General features: G+C 49.2%; 2 protein-coding genes across 2 annotated transcripts; one reads left to right on the top strand and one right to left on the bottom strand.

Annotated features, from left to right (window-relative positions):
* Positions 1–748: 748 nt before the first annotated feature.
* On the bottom strand, positions 749–3,082 carry PtA15_13A445 (uncharacterized protein; the record flags this gene model as incomplete). Its single annotated transcript, XM_053162644.1, has 3 exons — positions 749–755; positions 827–1,238; positions 3,043–3,082. 3 exons carry the CDS (start codon positions 3,080–3,082, stop codon positions 749–751), a joined length of 459 nt encoding a protein of 152 aa, XP_053026600.1.
* Positions 3,083–6,735: 3,653 nt separating this feature from the next.
* On the top strand, positions 6,736–7,930 carry PtA15_13A444 (uncharacterized protein; the record flags this gene model as incomplete). The annotated part of the gene is made up of 3 exons (XM_053162643.1): positions 6,736–7,240; positions 7,311–7,474; positions 7,745–7,930. The coding sequence occupies 3 exons, from the start codon at positions 6,736–6,738 to the stop codon at positions 7,928–7,930; spliced, it is 855 nt and encodes a 284-aa protein (XP_053026599.1).
* Between the last annotated feature and the right edge of the window lie 9,014 nt (positions 7,931–16,944).

Genomic DNA, 16,944 nt, shown 5'->3' with positions numbered 1-16,944 from the left:
ACATTGGCTTGTTGCTCACGTTGGTTCCACCAACAATGGGCCTTTACTATACAGATATTGGTATAGGACTAGAGTTCAAGGCGGCTGCGCCGCTGCAGCACTTAATGCAAATGGGGCCAAGAAGATTGTTTTGTACAATAGGGCAAAATTTTATGTAGTGTTTTTGACAGTATGATTTTTCAAACCAAGGAAGGTGATGGCAAACTGGTATAGTCACCATCTATGTCAATCTTGTTTACTCAGTCTCATGAAGACAAGTCAAGATGTCAAATTCAATACAATTTCTCAGAGGGAGTAGCAGTGAGTTCTGGAACAAATGAAAGCCCTAGGGTAATAAGTTCCATGAAAGGTTTTGATGATGTGATGATTTATATATGAATCAGAATCATTGAGTTATCAATTTGAACATTTCCTGCTGCAAATTAAGTTTCCTTTGTCTCTTCTTGATGTGTTGCATAAGACTATCTTCATGGTTTATTTAAAAAAACAAGCCTATCTATATCCAATTTTCAGTGCCTGATTAGAAACTCATATGTGCAACATGCACTCATTTCTCAAAAGACAGATTCAATGGCACAGGCAGATGGAACTAAAGTTCACTGATATAAATGCTCATTACATGGTAGTTTTCACCAATCAAAACAGTTGATCTTGAGTTTGGAAGTATCCACAGACTAACACAATGAAAACTAATGTAATGATGTCTTTCTCAAAGAGGAAACGGAATGTTTCAGCTTGGAGGTGGGTGTCAGAGGCTCGTTCTCATTTGAGAACGGCTCCATGTTCAGAATGATATTCTTGATCCGCTCAAAGCCCAGCAACTTACCAATGGGGGTGGGTGGCTTTCTTCATGTCCTTCCACAAGATGGCCCGCACCTGCCCCTGGGGTAACTTGAAAGCATCATCGAGGGTCACAGGATTCGCGGTGACCTTTTTGGCAATGGCTTTGGTGTACCCGAACAGCTCCGAGACTGCATCGGTTGCAACCGACTTCTCGACAGCCACCTTTGCGACTGTGCTTGGGCCTGATTTTGCCCGAGCCTTCCACCAATTCTTGCCGGCTGTTTCGAAGTAGTACGACCCCTGTTTCTCGTCTACGGACCGAAACAGGTGATCAACAGGCTCGGAGTAGCCGTCGGTCCGTTCACCGAGCAGTTGCTCCCGCTTGGCGTGAAAGCCACCAAGGACGACGACGTCGAAGTGCGCAGTAACGCGGCGTTCTTCTTGGGCTCCTTGGCCTTACGGACCGACGTTGATATGTATCAGTACACAGCGGGGCGAGTGGGATGTCAGCAGGGCGGCCGACCCGACGCCAGCAGGGCCCTGCAGTCATCGGACGCCCTCACGGCGCCGTTCTGCCACACGCCGCCATGACGCCATCAAGCCACGCCACCACGCCCTGCGGCCATCTCTGGTGGCGCACCTAGGGCTGCCCAGAGCCTAGAGGGGCGCCAACCTGACCGAGGCGCAGGGGGGGCGACCTCAGTCCGCCATAGCTGGATCTCCCGCGGGCGTTCATGCTGAGATCCTCATGACATCTGTCTGGGGGATAGCCTCAGGGCGCCTGCAGGGATGCAAGGTAGACGGGCTCAAGGATGGCAGGCTGCCGCGACTGGGGTCACTGGGATGACAGACCTTGATACAGTGTGCCTGGGCCCGAGATGGGTGTGTGTTGGCAGGCTGGGCCCCAGAGCTTCATACAGGCATGATAATGACAGCAGTCATACCAGCTGACTGCTCGGCCTGGAGGCCAGCGTTGTGATGCCGTGGTGCGGGCATGGGGCACGCACTAGGTTGCCCGGAGGGCCTCACAGTTTAAATGGTGGGGGATATCTGAGGTGATGATATTCCTAAACGGCAAGGGGGGACATCTACTTAGATACAACCAGGGGCACATGTGGAGGGGGAGGGAAGGGCTAACATCTGCACAAATATTCTGGTAGGGAGGGGGAAGAGGAGGAGAGTGGTCAGATGTCCGCAATCTCGGCGGCAAATACCTTGACCTTGTATTTTGTCAGGCACACACAGGCTGCAGGGCCCCGGTGGAGCCGGCAAGGATACCTGTTAAGACAACCGGGTTGGAGTCCTCTGACACCGGTCCAATGGTGTTGGTATTCTCAGTCTCCGGTCCGATGGTGTTGGTATTCTCAGTCTACTTCCGCTGGGCAATCAAGGGTGGATGAAAAGTAATTAGTGTGTTGCTCAAGAGAATGGGGTCACTTAGTGGGTGGGCTCATGGGTGTGGCGGGGTGAACAAAGGCGGGCTTTGGAGGGGATGGTGACTGGGTTGGACTTACCTTGGGGGTGTGGGAATCTACATTGTGAGTATGGAGCAGGGGTGGCTCAATTCGTGCTATATGATACAGCAAAAGCAAAAAAGCTTGCGGTCCGGCAGGCCCAATTTTGGAATCTCAGCCACTGCCCTTCAAGCCTGTATAGGTCCTGTATGTCAAGCTGCATACAGGAATATCATTGGAAGAAAAATGCTATTTCCTTCATTATCAACATTGGGGTATTGAGGGTTGCACCATTGGAATCCTGGTGCAATTTTACCCTCATCGGCCGCTTCGCCAGGACCATCTGCCCCACCCAACAGTTGGTCCGACACGCAAATCAAGCTCAACCAGTTGCCCGGAGGCAATGTGACATCCTGTACAGCTCCGCTGTACAGGTGTGTGGCTGAAATGCAGCAGGCAATTTTAGGCCTCCCGCACCCGCAAGCTTTTTTGCTTTTGCTGTAGGTAAGTCGGAGTTATGAAGTGACAAGGGAGGGTATTGGGGGCGGAGACGTGGGAGAGCTGCTGGGTGATCAAAGGGAGCTTCAACGACTTGAAGCCGGGTGATGAATATATACCCAGGTGAGGGTTAGGTCTGGCACCCAGCAAGACATGCACCCACTTTGCGGCATCAGCTAGTGGGGCCTAGCTGAGACGCATTGCCAAAGCTTTGGGAGTAACACCGTCTTGCCGGGGCTTTGCCGGAGGCAGGCGAGAAGGGACTGTTAAGTTTGGTCACTCACAGCGGGGTAACTTGCACATTGACGCGAGCCTTCCGCAGCCAAGCTGACTGGATCGCGGCTCATGGGCCCTTTGATTTAAGGTTCCAATCCGGACCCCGCAGATCCGGTGAAATCCGGAAACCCCGCAAGCCGGATCCGGGTTTGGGATTGAGCTCGAGAGATCTGGAATCTGGTCGGATAGTGAAGTGGGATTTATGCGGGTAAACCTCAGAAAACACCCTGAAATTGGGTCTTTTCTTGGGGAATACCTGTCAAAACCGCATGAATCGGGGACTGTACCGGGGAGTCCCCGCCATACCCAATCAAATTGGCACTTCTCTCTGCAAATACCCCTTGCTTTTGTACCTGTTTCAAATCCGGGAGAATCCGGCCGGATTACGGATATTACCAGGGTCAGGGTGCGGAATAGGTGATATCCGGCTCCAGGGCACCGGATCAGAACCTCACTTTGATTGCCCACACCTGGACAGGGCGCCCATTGGGCGTTCTAGCCTCTCGGGCAACCCCAGGACGCAGTGGGGGCCCCCCATATCCAGTGGCGCCAACAGGACCCCTGCGTCAGCCGGGCAACCGGCATGGACAACCCCGTGACAGCCGGGGATGGCGCCTCCCCTACCGGTGCGTCACGCTGGCATCTAACTGGGGCGGCCATCTGCCGCCCAGGTCGGTGGCATCTCAATGGCGCACCAGGGGCGCCAACGATGCCCACAATCCCTGTGGCCTCCCATTGCATGGCTGAGTGGCGCCAGTATGGCTCTGGGTCCCTGTCACGCCACCGTGGTTCATGGACTGCTGGGACGCCTTCTGGACGCGTCAGCATTTCTCTATCTGCCCCGCTGTGTAGCCATTACATGTCCATCCGTCCTCGGTGTTTTTGCACTTCCAACTGACCGGAGGTTAAACAGTGAAACACTGCAGGAAGGAGACAGATGTGGAGTCACCAAGCCATGTTTTTCATAATTTTATTGATTCCATGGATGCTGATACCAAGCTGTTTGCACCAGCTCTTGAGGACGCGGGGCTGGTCGGCGGCGGAGACAATCTTGGGCTCGCTGGGCCGGAGGTCCTGCCATCTGGCTGTGCAGATGATGACCTTCATGGACGGGGTAGCATGGGTTCAAATCCCATTGGTGTTGTTTTTATGTTGTCAGGGCGCGTCTCTAAAGTGGTGACGCCCTGAATAGAACAGAACAAGTGGTGAGTTCCTAAAAAGGAAAACACACTCAAAGGAGAAAGCGGTGCCTCCAATGGAGGGGCTGGTAGAGCTAAGCTGTACCTGAACCTGAAAAGGTTTGTAAAGGAAAACTCTAGCTTACCTGGTAAGGTAGCGAGTGAAAGGAGCTTGGGAGAAAGGGGAGCAGTTAACAACGGAAGGGGAAGTGGAGGCGGAGGCAAGGAGGAGAGGTCTTGAAGGTATAAAAGGAAATGAGATATGAATAGATATAAGCCCCAGTTGTTTTGTATCAAACAAGAGTGACGGGCGTTGTGAGAACTCCTTTGGGACGGGTGGCAGTTCTGCGAGGGGGAGATAACAAATATGATATTTGCAGTTAAGCAATATTTATGTTACGGGTGGTTTGAAGGACCTGCCCCTCTATTGTACTACACAAGGATTCTGACAACAAAATTTATTTATTGTTGTGGCAAAACCTTGATAGAGATCACTATGTTTAGTAGTCTCTATCAGACTTAGATCAAACAATGCAGATGATGTGCAATGACACAAGCTATTTAAGAACCTGATTATGATCACAGGTGTTGGGTGAGTGGATGTTTGAGATCACACTGTTAAATGAATGAGTGACTGGTTGGTTGGTGGCTGCTATTCACATGCTGAATTCAAATGAGGGGGGAGGAAGGGCTCCTTATATAGTCTATCTACAAGGCGGCCAACTTGTGGTTCTAGCCCTAAGTCTAATTGAATATGCATACAAATATGGCCAAATTGTGGTTCTAGCCCTAACTCTAATTGAATATGCACAAAAAATATGACCCAGTTGTGGTTGGCTCTAATACCATATTATGTACTACCAATGTACTACTATACTATGTACTTATGTTGGATGAAAACCATTTAACCAAAATAACTTTTGACTGAGTGGAGCTATCCTAGTGGTTCAAGTGACTGACTAGGTGTTAAATGACCTTCAGAATCTAATTATGCAATAATAAATCTAAGAATATATCTCCTTCTCATGTATTCAACCATCACTTTATGTAATTTGATACTTGAAACAGATTTGGCACACCACAGCGTAGTAATCTAAGTAATGATCTGGGGGACCTTTGCTTGCGCTCAGTTCCCGGTCTTTTATGCCTTAGGAGTCAGGCTGTCTGCTTCTTTTGTGACTTCACACATTGCTGCTTGAGAACAATCCACACGTGGAATATTCACGTGGATTGTGCTCACTTGAGCTTGAAAACTGGGAGATATGTCCCAGTCAAGCACAACAACCTATAACCGGTATTCACACTATTGAACCCTAGTTTATCCGTGCACGCTTGCATTGTCCGCGGCGCGTGCCGTGTGAACTAGCCAACGGCTGACATAGGTGCAGTCCTTTTTTCACCAGCTCAGTACCGTGCTCCATGTGGATTCCACGGCCGGCAGAATTGGTATCCTTGGATGATCATCACAAGGAGCACCCGTGATACATTTGATGGAGAGCACATGAACATGTGGACCAGCAGCCGCTGGTCCAACCTGGCGCAGGGGCACTACAGGGAATCCCCAAGGATTCCTTGGGATATCCTTGTTGCAGGACTCCCTGGGTGTAGGGCCTTTGGGCCTTTGGGGAGTTTCAACTTGCTTCAATTTTGTGTGAAATATTTTTGTTGTAATTTTGTACATAAAACAGGCCAAAACTTATATCCAGAGGACCAGGATTTTGTGGATTTAAGAAAGTGGGATATGAAAGATACAGGATTTTCAAAAAGTTTGTTTTTATTTTGTACAAGATTCATTTTGTACGTACCATTACTTTACCACTATTCATAATCCAAGTTTATTAAAGCCTCTGAATCACAAAAAAAAAATATTCAAGGGTTTCCCCTACAAATCTCCAAAAATTGCAAAAAAAAAAAATGAAGGTTTCCCCTCTACATCTTCAAGAAAAAAAAAAGAAGGGTTTTCCCTCTACAAATGCCAAAATCCAAGTTTATTAAATCCGCACAAACATGGAAACCTAGATCTAAGTTACGGCGTATTTCTAATTAAAAAATAAGACAACAGAAGAGCACACAATTTGGACAATACACACAGAAGTTGAAAATATCCCCAAAGACCCAAAGGCCCTATGGATGACCCTCCAGCTGTGCCAAAGCAACAAGCAAAAAAGGGCCGGTTGTGAAAGACTCTTGAAAGAGCTGCCAAGGAGGGGCCTAATCAAGCAACTAGGGGGCTTCCAGGGAGGGGGCGGACGAAACCGGATCCCCTGGGGGGGGGGGGAAACTTGCCCATCCCACCCTCCATTTATAATATCCCATCAACCCCCATGCCTGGATTTGTATTCAGTGGACCTTGTCTCCACCGCCACACTGTTGCCTGCCCAACCCACGCCACCCCTTCGGTCCCGGTCAGAAGAAGATATTGCCTTGCTGCCATTTTCAACTATGTATGTACCCTCCCACCATGATGGCAACCATCCGAGGCCACCCCCGCCATAGTTCAGCTGTATGATGCATCACCTTGCCTCGCGCTGGGCACGAGTGTGGCAATGGTGGCTATCTCCGGGCTGGTCCAGGTGATGGGGACAAGATCCAGACTGTTCCGGACAATCCCTTCCACCCTCCAAGATCCTCAAGCCTCATTTCCTGAGAAAACAGCTCCCCATCCCTCAACAACAGCACAAGCAAGGTCTCCAAGCTTGCACACCAGCACAATTCGCATCAACATCCATTATCTATGGCCTGGGTTATTCTACGTGCTCTCAAGTCCACTTGTTGATACCTTGCAGATCTGCAAGTCCGAGCCTCACCACTCCTTTCCCACCCTGACAGCCATGTCCTCCTACTCCGTTGGCTCACCCACCAAATCCTCCGCCCTGAAACTGCTCCCTTCCAAAGCACTACTCTTCTTGCTTCTTGATAACGCCACTCCAATTGCCTCCCGACCATGCTCCTTAGTCCATGATGTAATCGCCCGGAAAACCATTAACCCGCGCTCATACTCTGCCATCACCGGACATCGCAACTTGGACTTGTCCGTCATCCACTCCTCCGGTAGGCCGGGAGGAGGTAGTCATACTCCCAGGCGGGGAAGCTGAGCTGGACGGACTTCTGGTCATTGTAGATGAAGTCTCTGAGCCCGGGAATCCCGAGCTCTTCGCGGAAGTATTGGCCGCACAAGGTGTTGTTGAGGGCGTGAGGGAGAGGCTCCGGTGCTTACGGTATTGTCAAACATTCCCAGGAGAAGGGCGCAGACGGATAGCCAGTTGGCTCGCCGCTGGTGATCAAGTACTTCATCAAACAATGAATCCTCGTCAACTTTTGGGAGCGCCACAAAGTACTTGGTCCGGTCCTGGTCAAGATTCACGTCCTGGACCATCTCAGGAGAGTCAACTATTGCACATCAATCATATACATAGACACGCAGTACATTTAAGCTAGAAACTCCAAAGGCAACCTCTTTCAGCTTTGTGCAAAGGAGGACGTGAGCGGAGGCACTCTGTTCCTCACCAACAAACCGGACACCGAAACATCTGTGGGATCTTGGACTACTTCGAGGACTCGGACTGCTATTGTCTGGTCATGCTCCGATTTGGAGACAACAAAGATCTATTCAAACACATTGAGCTGGCCCCCGATGGCCTGCTGACCGCCGAGGTGCGCAGGATCTTTGGCCAGATCGTCGACGGTGTCGCCTTCTTGCACAAACGGAACATCGTCCATTGGTATCCAAGACAAGAATGACATCCTCGACCGGGATGGTATTGCCCAACTAGTCAACAAAAAAACACAATTTTACACCAACCTGCAACCAGCCACCCAACATCAGCAAGCTGATGCACCGTGGTCCACCGTCCATCCCTGTCTAGCAGGGTTAAAAAAAGGTGAGAGGATTACCCCCAGCGCGCCGCATTGAAGGCATTATGCAAAGGGGGGCCAACGAGTTTAGCCCCTCAAACTGCGCAAGTGCAACAGCGGAGGGGGTGAGGACAAACTGCACGCTGGAAGTATAGCGGCAGAGGACGCCTGGGGGATTTATCCAAACACAAGAGCACCCCCCATTTTATACCCCATCAACCAGCAAGCTCGCCTGAAGCCCTTTTTTTTTTTAAGTGAAATTTGGCCTTAGGCATTGCACACTATGAATCCAAGTAACATCTACGTGACAACTTGAGAACAACAACTTAAACCTAACACAGCTACGGGACGCTAGTGATATGGAAACCTTCAGGGGTTATGGAATTAATGATGTGGTGGAAGAGGAGAAGAGAAAAGAGACAAGAGAAATAGGAAAGAAAAAACACAACAGAATGTAAAGCAACAACATGTTTCTGGTTATTGAGAAAAATGTTCAGGAAATCGTTTTGAATTGCAAAGGAAGCCAGAGATTGCCTCCTCCGCCCGTCAATTTTTGAGGACCAAGTTGAGCCTCTCGGCCTTGAAACAAATCTTGAGCTTCCAGAAGTTCCGCCTAAGGGTCATTCTATGAGCCTTTGCTTGGGGGCAAAAATTCATAAAATGAAAAACCGTCTCCCTTGCCCCGCAGAAGGGGCAGAGGGGGTCGAGAGTCCTGCAAATATGAAAGAGATGGCTTTTCAGTGCACAATGACCTGATGCCAGTTGATTGATCAACGAGCTTGAGGCAATATGAAGACCCGAGGGAGTCTGGGACTTGACAGAGGCCGTGAGATCCGCCAGCGCAGTCCGGTGGACTTTTTTGAAGTTCCCTTTAGCCATCAAGGAGGGCGCAGTAGATGATTCCAGCGCCTGCTTGGCTAATTTGTCCGCGAGTTCATTCCCCAGAATGTCTCTGTGTCCGGGACACCACACAAAAGACACCTTCAGACGACTCGGAAGGTCCGCCAGAGCATTATCAATCTCTTTGAAAAACCATTGCCCAGGTTTGGGGGCGCCAGGGTCCATGGTGCGTCTAATGACACCCTTATTATCCACAAAGATCCTGACACGCCTTGTGGCATTCCCTATGCAGGACTCCTTGACCAACCCAATAGCCACCAGGACTCCTGCGGCTTCACTCTCATGATTCAACACATGGGCGTTGTCCCCCAACTCACCAGGGAGGGATTTGGTGCACTCTCTAGAGAGTGCCAGACCATAATTTATCTCTGGAAGTCTTCCATATGTGAACCATTTCCTGATGTGTAGCTCAATTGTGGGTCAGCTGTATGTTTATCCTGAGCTCATACTGAGTTTTTCCATATCCAATCTTGTGTGTTACAGTGAGTTAAGCTCAATCATTGGGGCTCTCCCAGTCAATTGCTGGTACACATAAGGATCCTCCGCTTGCCATTGTGTACTGGAAATCAAGTGGAGAAACCCTCCACTTGAGTACCAATATGGTCATGCATTGAGTGGATACAACCTCCACTCAAAGGTGATTTGGAATGCCATCAAGTCAAGACATAATCCATTCGATGAGCCTGTGTACTGTTCATGGAGTGGAGAGCTTCACTTGATGACCATGTATACTGGCCATTGATTGGAGAAATCCTCTGCTCAATGACCAGTTTGTAAGGCCATCAAATAGAGTTTTTCTCCTCTCAATTACCAGTGTGTACTGGCCATCAAGTGGAGACACCATCCACTTGATTACAGGGCACTGGCATGTGAAACTTTCAGCTCAATGACAAGTAAATAATGGTGGTGGACCCAAGCTTTTCTCAGCCTTGTGAGCCTGAATGAACCACACATTGCGCTAGGAAAGTCGCAGCTCAACAGCCAGCATGTAATGGCCATTCTGCTGGGATTTTACAAGCTCGGTGTGCAGCATTTACTGCCTACTGAGCTCGTAAAATCCCAGATAGATGACCAGCATGGGCTGGTCATCGCGCAAGGGGTTCCCGGGCTTGATGAATAATTTTGATTTGAGTTTGAGCTCGAAGAGCCAGGGTGCTGATGACCAGTGCATTTTAGTCACCAAGCGCGGCCTCTGCCGACTCGATGACCAGTTTGTGCTTGTCATTGAGCCAGAGAAGCCCTAGCCCAACGGCCAGCACCTGCTGGTCATCGATCTGGGCCTATCTGATCTTGGTGGGCAGTCTATACTGCCTACAAGGCTTGGATAGGCCGAGCTCGATGGTCAGCATGTACTGGGAGTCAGCTGGGTCTTCCCTAGTGTGATGAACAGTACACACTGTTCATCAAGTCCCAGTACATGTGCCAGCGACTTGCCAATGTCCACCCTCAGGTTCGCCCGAACCTGAGGGTGGACATCCAAGTTTATTAAAGACAGAGAAACACAGAAAGAAAGATCAAGGGTTCCCCCTACAAATCAACAAAATTACAAAAAAAAAAAAAAATGCAAGGGTTCCCCCTTCCAAAAAAAAACAAATCACAAAAAAAGTGTTCTTAACAAAAAATCTAAACACCACAAACTAGACCCACTATCCATTGCTGTCTAGCAGGGTTTAAAATAGTGGGTGGATGGCCCCCAGCGCGCCGCATTGAAGGCATTATGCAAAGGGGGGCCAACGAGTTTAGCCCCTCAAACTGCGCAAGTGCAACAGCGGAGGGGTGAGGGCGAACCGCACGCTGGAATTACAGCGGCAGAGGACGCCCTGGGGGACACAAAGACACCAGCCAAAGTCCTCTTTTATAGAAAATCGGGAATTGCCCTCAGCAAAATCGACGTCCTGCCACATTCATCAAGCCATGACTACCACGCCACCGCCACGCCCCTGCATGTAACTCTGACCACCGCGGCAGTGCCTGGACCGGCGAGGCCTTGTCAACAAGAACAGTATACACTCCCTCGTGGCCGGTACCAGCCATCAAGTGAGCGGACACACCCTCTCTTGATGGCTGGTACCAGCCATCAAGAGAGCGTACACACCCTTGATGGCCAGTACCGGCCATCAAGACAACAAACACTCCCTTGGTGGCCGGTACCAGCCATCAAGAGAGCAAACACTCCCTCAATGGCCGGTGCCAGCCATCAAGAGAGTGTACACACCCTCGATGGCCAGTACCGGCCATTGAGACAACAAACACTCCCTCGATGGCCGGTACCAGCCATCAAGAGAGTGTACACACCCTTGATGGCCAGTACCGGCCATCGAGACAACAAACACTCCCTCGATGGCCGGTACCAGCCATCAAAAGAGCAAACACTCCCTCAATGGCCGGTGCCAGCCATCAAGAGAGTGTACACACCCTTGATGGCCAGTACCGGCCATCGAGACAACAAACACTCCCTCGATGGCTGGTACCAGCCATCAAGAGAGTGTACACACCCTTGATGGCCAGTACCGGCCATCAAGACAACAAACACTCCCTCGATGGCCGGTACCAGCCATCAAGAGAGCAAACACTCCCTCGATGGCCGGTGCCAGCCATCAAGAGAGTGTACACACCCTTGATGGCCAGTACCGGCCATCAAGACAGTATACACTCCCTCGCTGGCCGGTACCAGCCATCAAGTGAGCGTACACACTCTCTCGATGGCCAGTACCAGCCATCAACAGAGCATACGCACCCTTAATGGCCAGTGTGGGCCATTGGGACAGCAAACACTCTCTTGATGGCCGGGACTAGCCATCAAGAGAGCGTACACACCCTTGATGGCCAGTACCGGCCATTGAGACAGTATAAACACCCTCGATGTTACTCCTCTTGTCTGTCAGTCTTCTGGCAACACTGGGTCGCTACGCTACGCTACGCTATTTCAGCGCTACGCGTTAGCGTAGCGGCAAAAAGCGCCCATCTATTTTGCATAGCGTTAGCGCGCTGTTAGCGCCGCTACGCTGCGCTAATTTTCAGCGGCGCTAACAGCGCGCCAATTCTTTGTTAGCGTTAGCGCGCCGCTACAGTCGCTACGCTACGCTGCGCTGCGCTACAGCGCTTTTAGCGGAAAAAAGGCCTTTTTTCCCGCTAAAGGCGCTGTAGCGCAGCGTAGCGCGCGCTCTTTTTCGCCCTGCATGTGTAGCGTTAGCGCAATTGCGCGCATCTGCGCTAACGCTACGCTATCAGCTAAAATAGCTGCGCACCGCGTGCGCGTAGCGTTAGCGCATATGCGTGCAATTGCGCTAACGCTACGCTAAAAAATAGCGCATTTGCGCTGCGCTACGCTACGCTAACCGCTATGGTTAGCGTAGCGACCCAGTGTTGCTTCTGGCCGGACTTTACCTTTGTAGACCCGGTGCTCTAGCACTCAAATCTGTCTACAAACACTCTCAAGCCCTTTGTCATAAAACTGAATTGTATACTGTCTTGATGGCCGGTACTGGCCATCAAGGGTGTGTACGCTCTCTTGATGGCTGGTACCGGCCATCAAGGGAGTGTTTCCTCTCTTGATGGCTGGTCCTGGCCATTGAGAGAGGGTGTGTACGCTCACTTGATGGCTGGTACCGGCCAGCAAGGGAGTGTATACTGTCTCAATGGCCGGTATTGGCCATCAAGGGTTTGTACGCTCTCTTGATGGCTGGTACCGGCCATCAAGGGAGTGTTTGTTGTCTTGATGGCCGGTACTGGCCTTTGAGGATGAACATTGAGTTACTGATTTACGTCTGTTACTGAAGTTGGTAAAGAAAGGTAAGGATTCTGAAGAAAGCTAGAACCTAAGATTCAACTACCAAAGGAAGATAACCATCTGAACATGGGAAAAAATATTCTTCAATTTTATTGGAAAAATTAAATGATCAAGTCAAACACTTTATCACTTCCTGATTTCTGTTCAACTTCCTCAACTCAATACATTACTCTGGGCTACACATGTTGATAATGCAAATGCTCATGTGCCACTTGATTAAGCCTGTGCAAATAATGTAGACTTTTGTGTCAAGGTTGCATTTGAGTAACAAGATGAAGACAAGATGAAACCAGGCAAGATTGGAAGGCAAATCTAACACAAATTTCATTAAATTTTCCCTGGTAGGTAAAGGTGGAGGTGCAATGGCTGGTGTGTTGTAAAGTGAGATTGAGGGGGGGGGTTCCTTGGGGTGCGGGTTGGGGAGATTGTGAACTTACACTACATAAAGTGACCCCTGCAGCGGCGGAGCCGCCTTGGCCTCTAGTTACATAAGAAAATGACACTCCCTGGTGGACATAGGGGGATACAAAACCAATGCAAGTTCCCCCGCGCGCCCGTAGTTCACTTGTGCCCACCTTCAAACCCCCGGACAAAAAGTTTTTTTAACACTTTCCTCACATGTGCGTGCTACGCCTGCTGTTCTGCAGCAAATAATTGAGTCTTCTGGATACAGCAGGTCTGCAGTACCAAAGTCTTATATAGCATCCTGTGCTACTTAAGTGAAATGTGATAAGAGCAATCAACACCACATTGTTGCACCATACACATGGAAAAAAGGTACCTGTGATTAAGAAATCCTCTGTGCAGGAGGAAATACACAGGAGATACATATGGCAAATATTTGAAGACAATAAATCTCAAAGAAAAGAGGCATACATAACCCAAGCTGAGGTGTGCGTGAGCATTCAATAATTGAATTTTTACCTTGGAGTTCTCAGACAAGCTGTCATATTGTTTCTCCATCTGGTTTCAGAATCAAGGGGATATTGAAGTGCCTGTTGATACCCACCAATCTGACCTCCTTTGCCTTGATTTTTTTTGTGCCTCTGAAACCTGCATTTTTCAGTAAGTTGTGGGTAAAGGTATGAAAATTGTACAATCTGTAGTCCTGTACTACACAAGGTGCATATTATCAAATGATAAGCTATTCACACTTCAGAATTTAAAATTCTTAAATTTTCCATCACCTCATAAAAATGTTAGGGGAAAATAAATCCAGTATTTTCAAATTTCATATTGCTGGGAGTCAAATTGCATGTTACACATGTTTTCCTAGCTTTTTCCCTGTTTTTGAAGAATAGAAATTTGATTTCAAAACACTCTCCTTGCCCATTAATATAATGGCAGAAATATGACACTCACTAGGATTCATCCACTGGTTGGCTGATCCTCTGAAGTTGCGCTACTTTACAAGTATTGTTCATAATGTGGTGCTGTGTGTTTTTTGAATAAAAACCATTCCACAATGCAAAACATTGCCTGTCACTTGGCTAAAGAAATATTTCAGCATGAGGATAGGTACATTCTTGGCAAAACTTTGGTGCATTGAAGCTTGCATACAGAATTGTGATCATGATGAACCAAACACAAAAATTCAACAGAGAGATAATGATGTGTTGACATTGAGTGACATATCATTTCACAACAACTTCACCTACAGTTACCCTTGTATTGGCAAGAAAGTTGAACTAAGATACAGTTGACATTGAGCTCACATCATACCAAGCAACTGACAAAATTATGGTCTGGCACTCTCTAGAGAGTGCAACAGATCCCTCCCTGGTGACTGATAGGAGGTGAACGTGTTCCCGCTTAGGCAGACTGCGGCCCCCGCATCTCCTTTCTCCGGGTGATATGAACCATCACTGAAAACCAAGAAATCCCCTGGGTCTGAGTCATGACAAGAAACGAAAGACTTAACAGATTCAATAGCCTCCTCCTTCGTCGCGTCCAGATTGACATATTCCAACTCCCGCGAGGCTGCCCTCCCGAAGTCGAAATTTAGGCGCAGGCTCTCTGGGTCCATCGCCAAGGCCTGGTCGACTCTGCTTGTCGCCATTCCTGATCTGGCCGAATCCGCAGCACGTGATGCCGTACCTGACCTGCTCTGTAAAATGAAGGTACGGACCCCGTCGTTAGGTTTCAGGAATACCAACTTTCTATAAAAGAAAGAAAAACTGGTCCTGATAGCCTCATTGTAGAAGCTAGGTGTTGTCGTCCTGGCCTTGATGAAACCGCCCAACGTTGACTTGAAGACCCCAAGCGAGAATATCCCCGCCAACCTGTCGATCTTGTTGGCCAAAGACTCCACCTTGCTCTTGTTGGGCATCGTCGCCCACAAAGCCGCCCCGTATAAGATCCGAGAAAAGAGAACGCTCCGAATCAGTTTAACTCTATCCTTTTCACTTGCACCCCAGCGCGAGTTTCCAAAAATTCTTAGCTGGTTCAGTGTCTTGTGAGCTTTTTCCTCAAGCGCCTTGAAATTACGGTTCAAGAGCAACTTCTGATCCAGCCAGACACCCATGAAGCCTTGCCCTTGACTCCGCTCGCATGTACATACATATCCCTGAAGCCAACGCCTCCGCCACGCCGCCGCTGTACATATTTTTGACCCGCAAGGCATACTCAAAACCCTTTCATCAAACTTATACCGGACAGTTTGATGATATTGTCTCACTATCCTGGTTGCCTTGCTCAAATTATCTCCTGAAAACCATCTAGACATGACGGTGAGGATGTAAATTTTCAATCTGGTCAAGGGCTACCGGCCACATTATTTCCATCCGCCTTCCCCTCCCCCTCGTCGACACTACCGCCCGCCTCAACCTGCCCTGCACGTTCATCTCCGTGGCGTACCCCTTGACCTCTCCGCTTCCCCTATTAGCTCCAACTAATAGAGGCTGCATCACGCAGACGTGTCAAGGCTATTTTCAAAGCAACGGTGGGCCGCTACGCTACAATACGCTACAGGGCCACTTAGCGTTAGCGTAGCGGCAAAAAGCGCCCGCCCATTTTTGAGTAGCGTTAGCGCGCTGTTAGCGCCGCTACGCTGCGCTAATTTTCAGCGGCGCTAACAGCGCGCCAATTGTTTGTTAGTGTTAGCGCGCCGCTACAGTCACTACGCTGCGCTACAGCACTTTTAGCGGAAAAAAAGGCCTTTTTTTCAGCTAAAAGCACTGTGGCGCACCGTAGCGCGCGCTCTTTTGCTCCCTGCGTGTGTAGCATTAGCGCAATTGCGCGCATCTGCGCTAACGCTACGCTAACAGCTAAATTAGCTGCGCACCCTTTGCGCGTAGCGTTATGGAGCTCCGCTCGGTTCTAGGCCGGCGGCAGCGCTGGGAGGGGAAAAGGTGCTCTGGGAGCTGCCCTCACGGATGGTCTGGATGAGTCGTAGGGATTTGGGTTGATAGCGTTGGGGGAAGTGGTTTTGAGATGTTTCGCCAGGGTTTGGATCCTTGGCGGCGGTTGTGTTGTTGAGAAGGGATTTGAGGAAAGTATTCTTGTTGAGTTGATGGACTCTGGGATAGGACTCGGAAAAAGATTGATATTTATTGATAACCCCTGACTTGGATCAGAACAGGATGCTATGGCCTCCCATCCTCCAAGTTCGCTGGGAACTTGGATTCCTGAAGGCCTGTCACAGACATGTCATCATCTCCTCGCGCGCCATGCGCGCACACACACACAACAGACAACAGAGAAAAGGGAAGAAAAAGACAACACCAAGAAGGAAACAGGAAGAGAAATAGAACCAAGAGCTGAAAACATGAAACCAATAAGAACCATAAGAAACAAGAAAGGGACCAGGGGAAATGGAACTAAACATGACCAAGTACATGGAATAAACAAAACCAGAAAAAGACAACAACTGGGAATAAACCCACAGACAGATCTGTGTTAGGACCAAGAAAGAGAAGAAGGGTAAGGAAGGGGAAGTGAGAATGAGGAGATTGGGGAAAAGGGAGAAGGAATTTGAAGGATAAGAAAGGGATGGGGAAAGGGGAAGTTCTTGAGGATCTTGAAGTCTTGAGGATGAGTGAGAATCTTGATGGTTGCTTTTAGATCTTGATGCTTGCTGAGTATCTTGCTGATCTTGATGGTGGTGGCAGCAGAATGCTTCTGACTAGCTGAAAACCAAATGGGTCACCACAGCGTTAGCGCAGAGAAGGCGCAATTCGCTAACGCTACGCTAAAATTTAGCGGAATTCCG

This window comes from Puccinia triticina, chromosome 13A (genome assembly GCF_026914185.1).
Source record: "Puccinia triticina chromosome 13A, complete sequence".
In the NCBI taxonomy this organism is placed as follows: domain Eukaryota; kingdom Fungi; phylum Basidiomycota; class Pucciniomycetes; order Pucciniales; family Pucciniaceae; genus Puccinia; species Puccinia triticina.
Note: the sequence above shows the minus strand (reverse complement) of the source record. Positions and strands in the feature narration are given on the sequence as shown.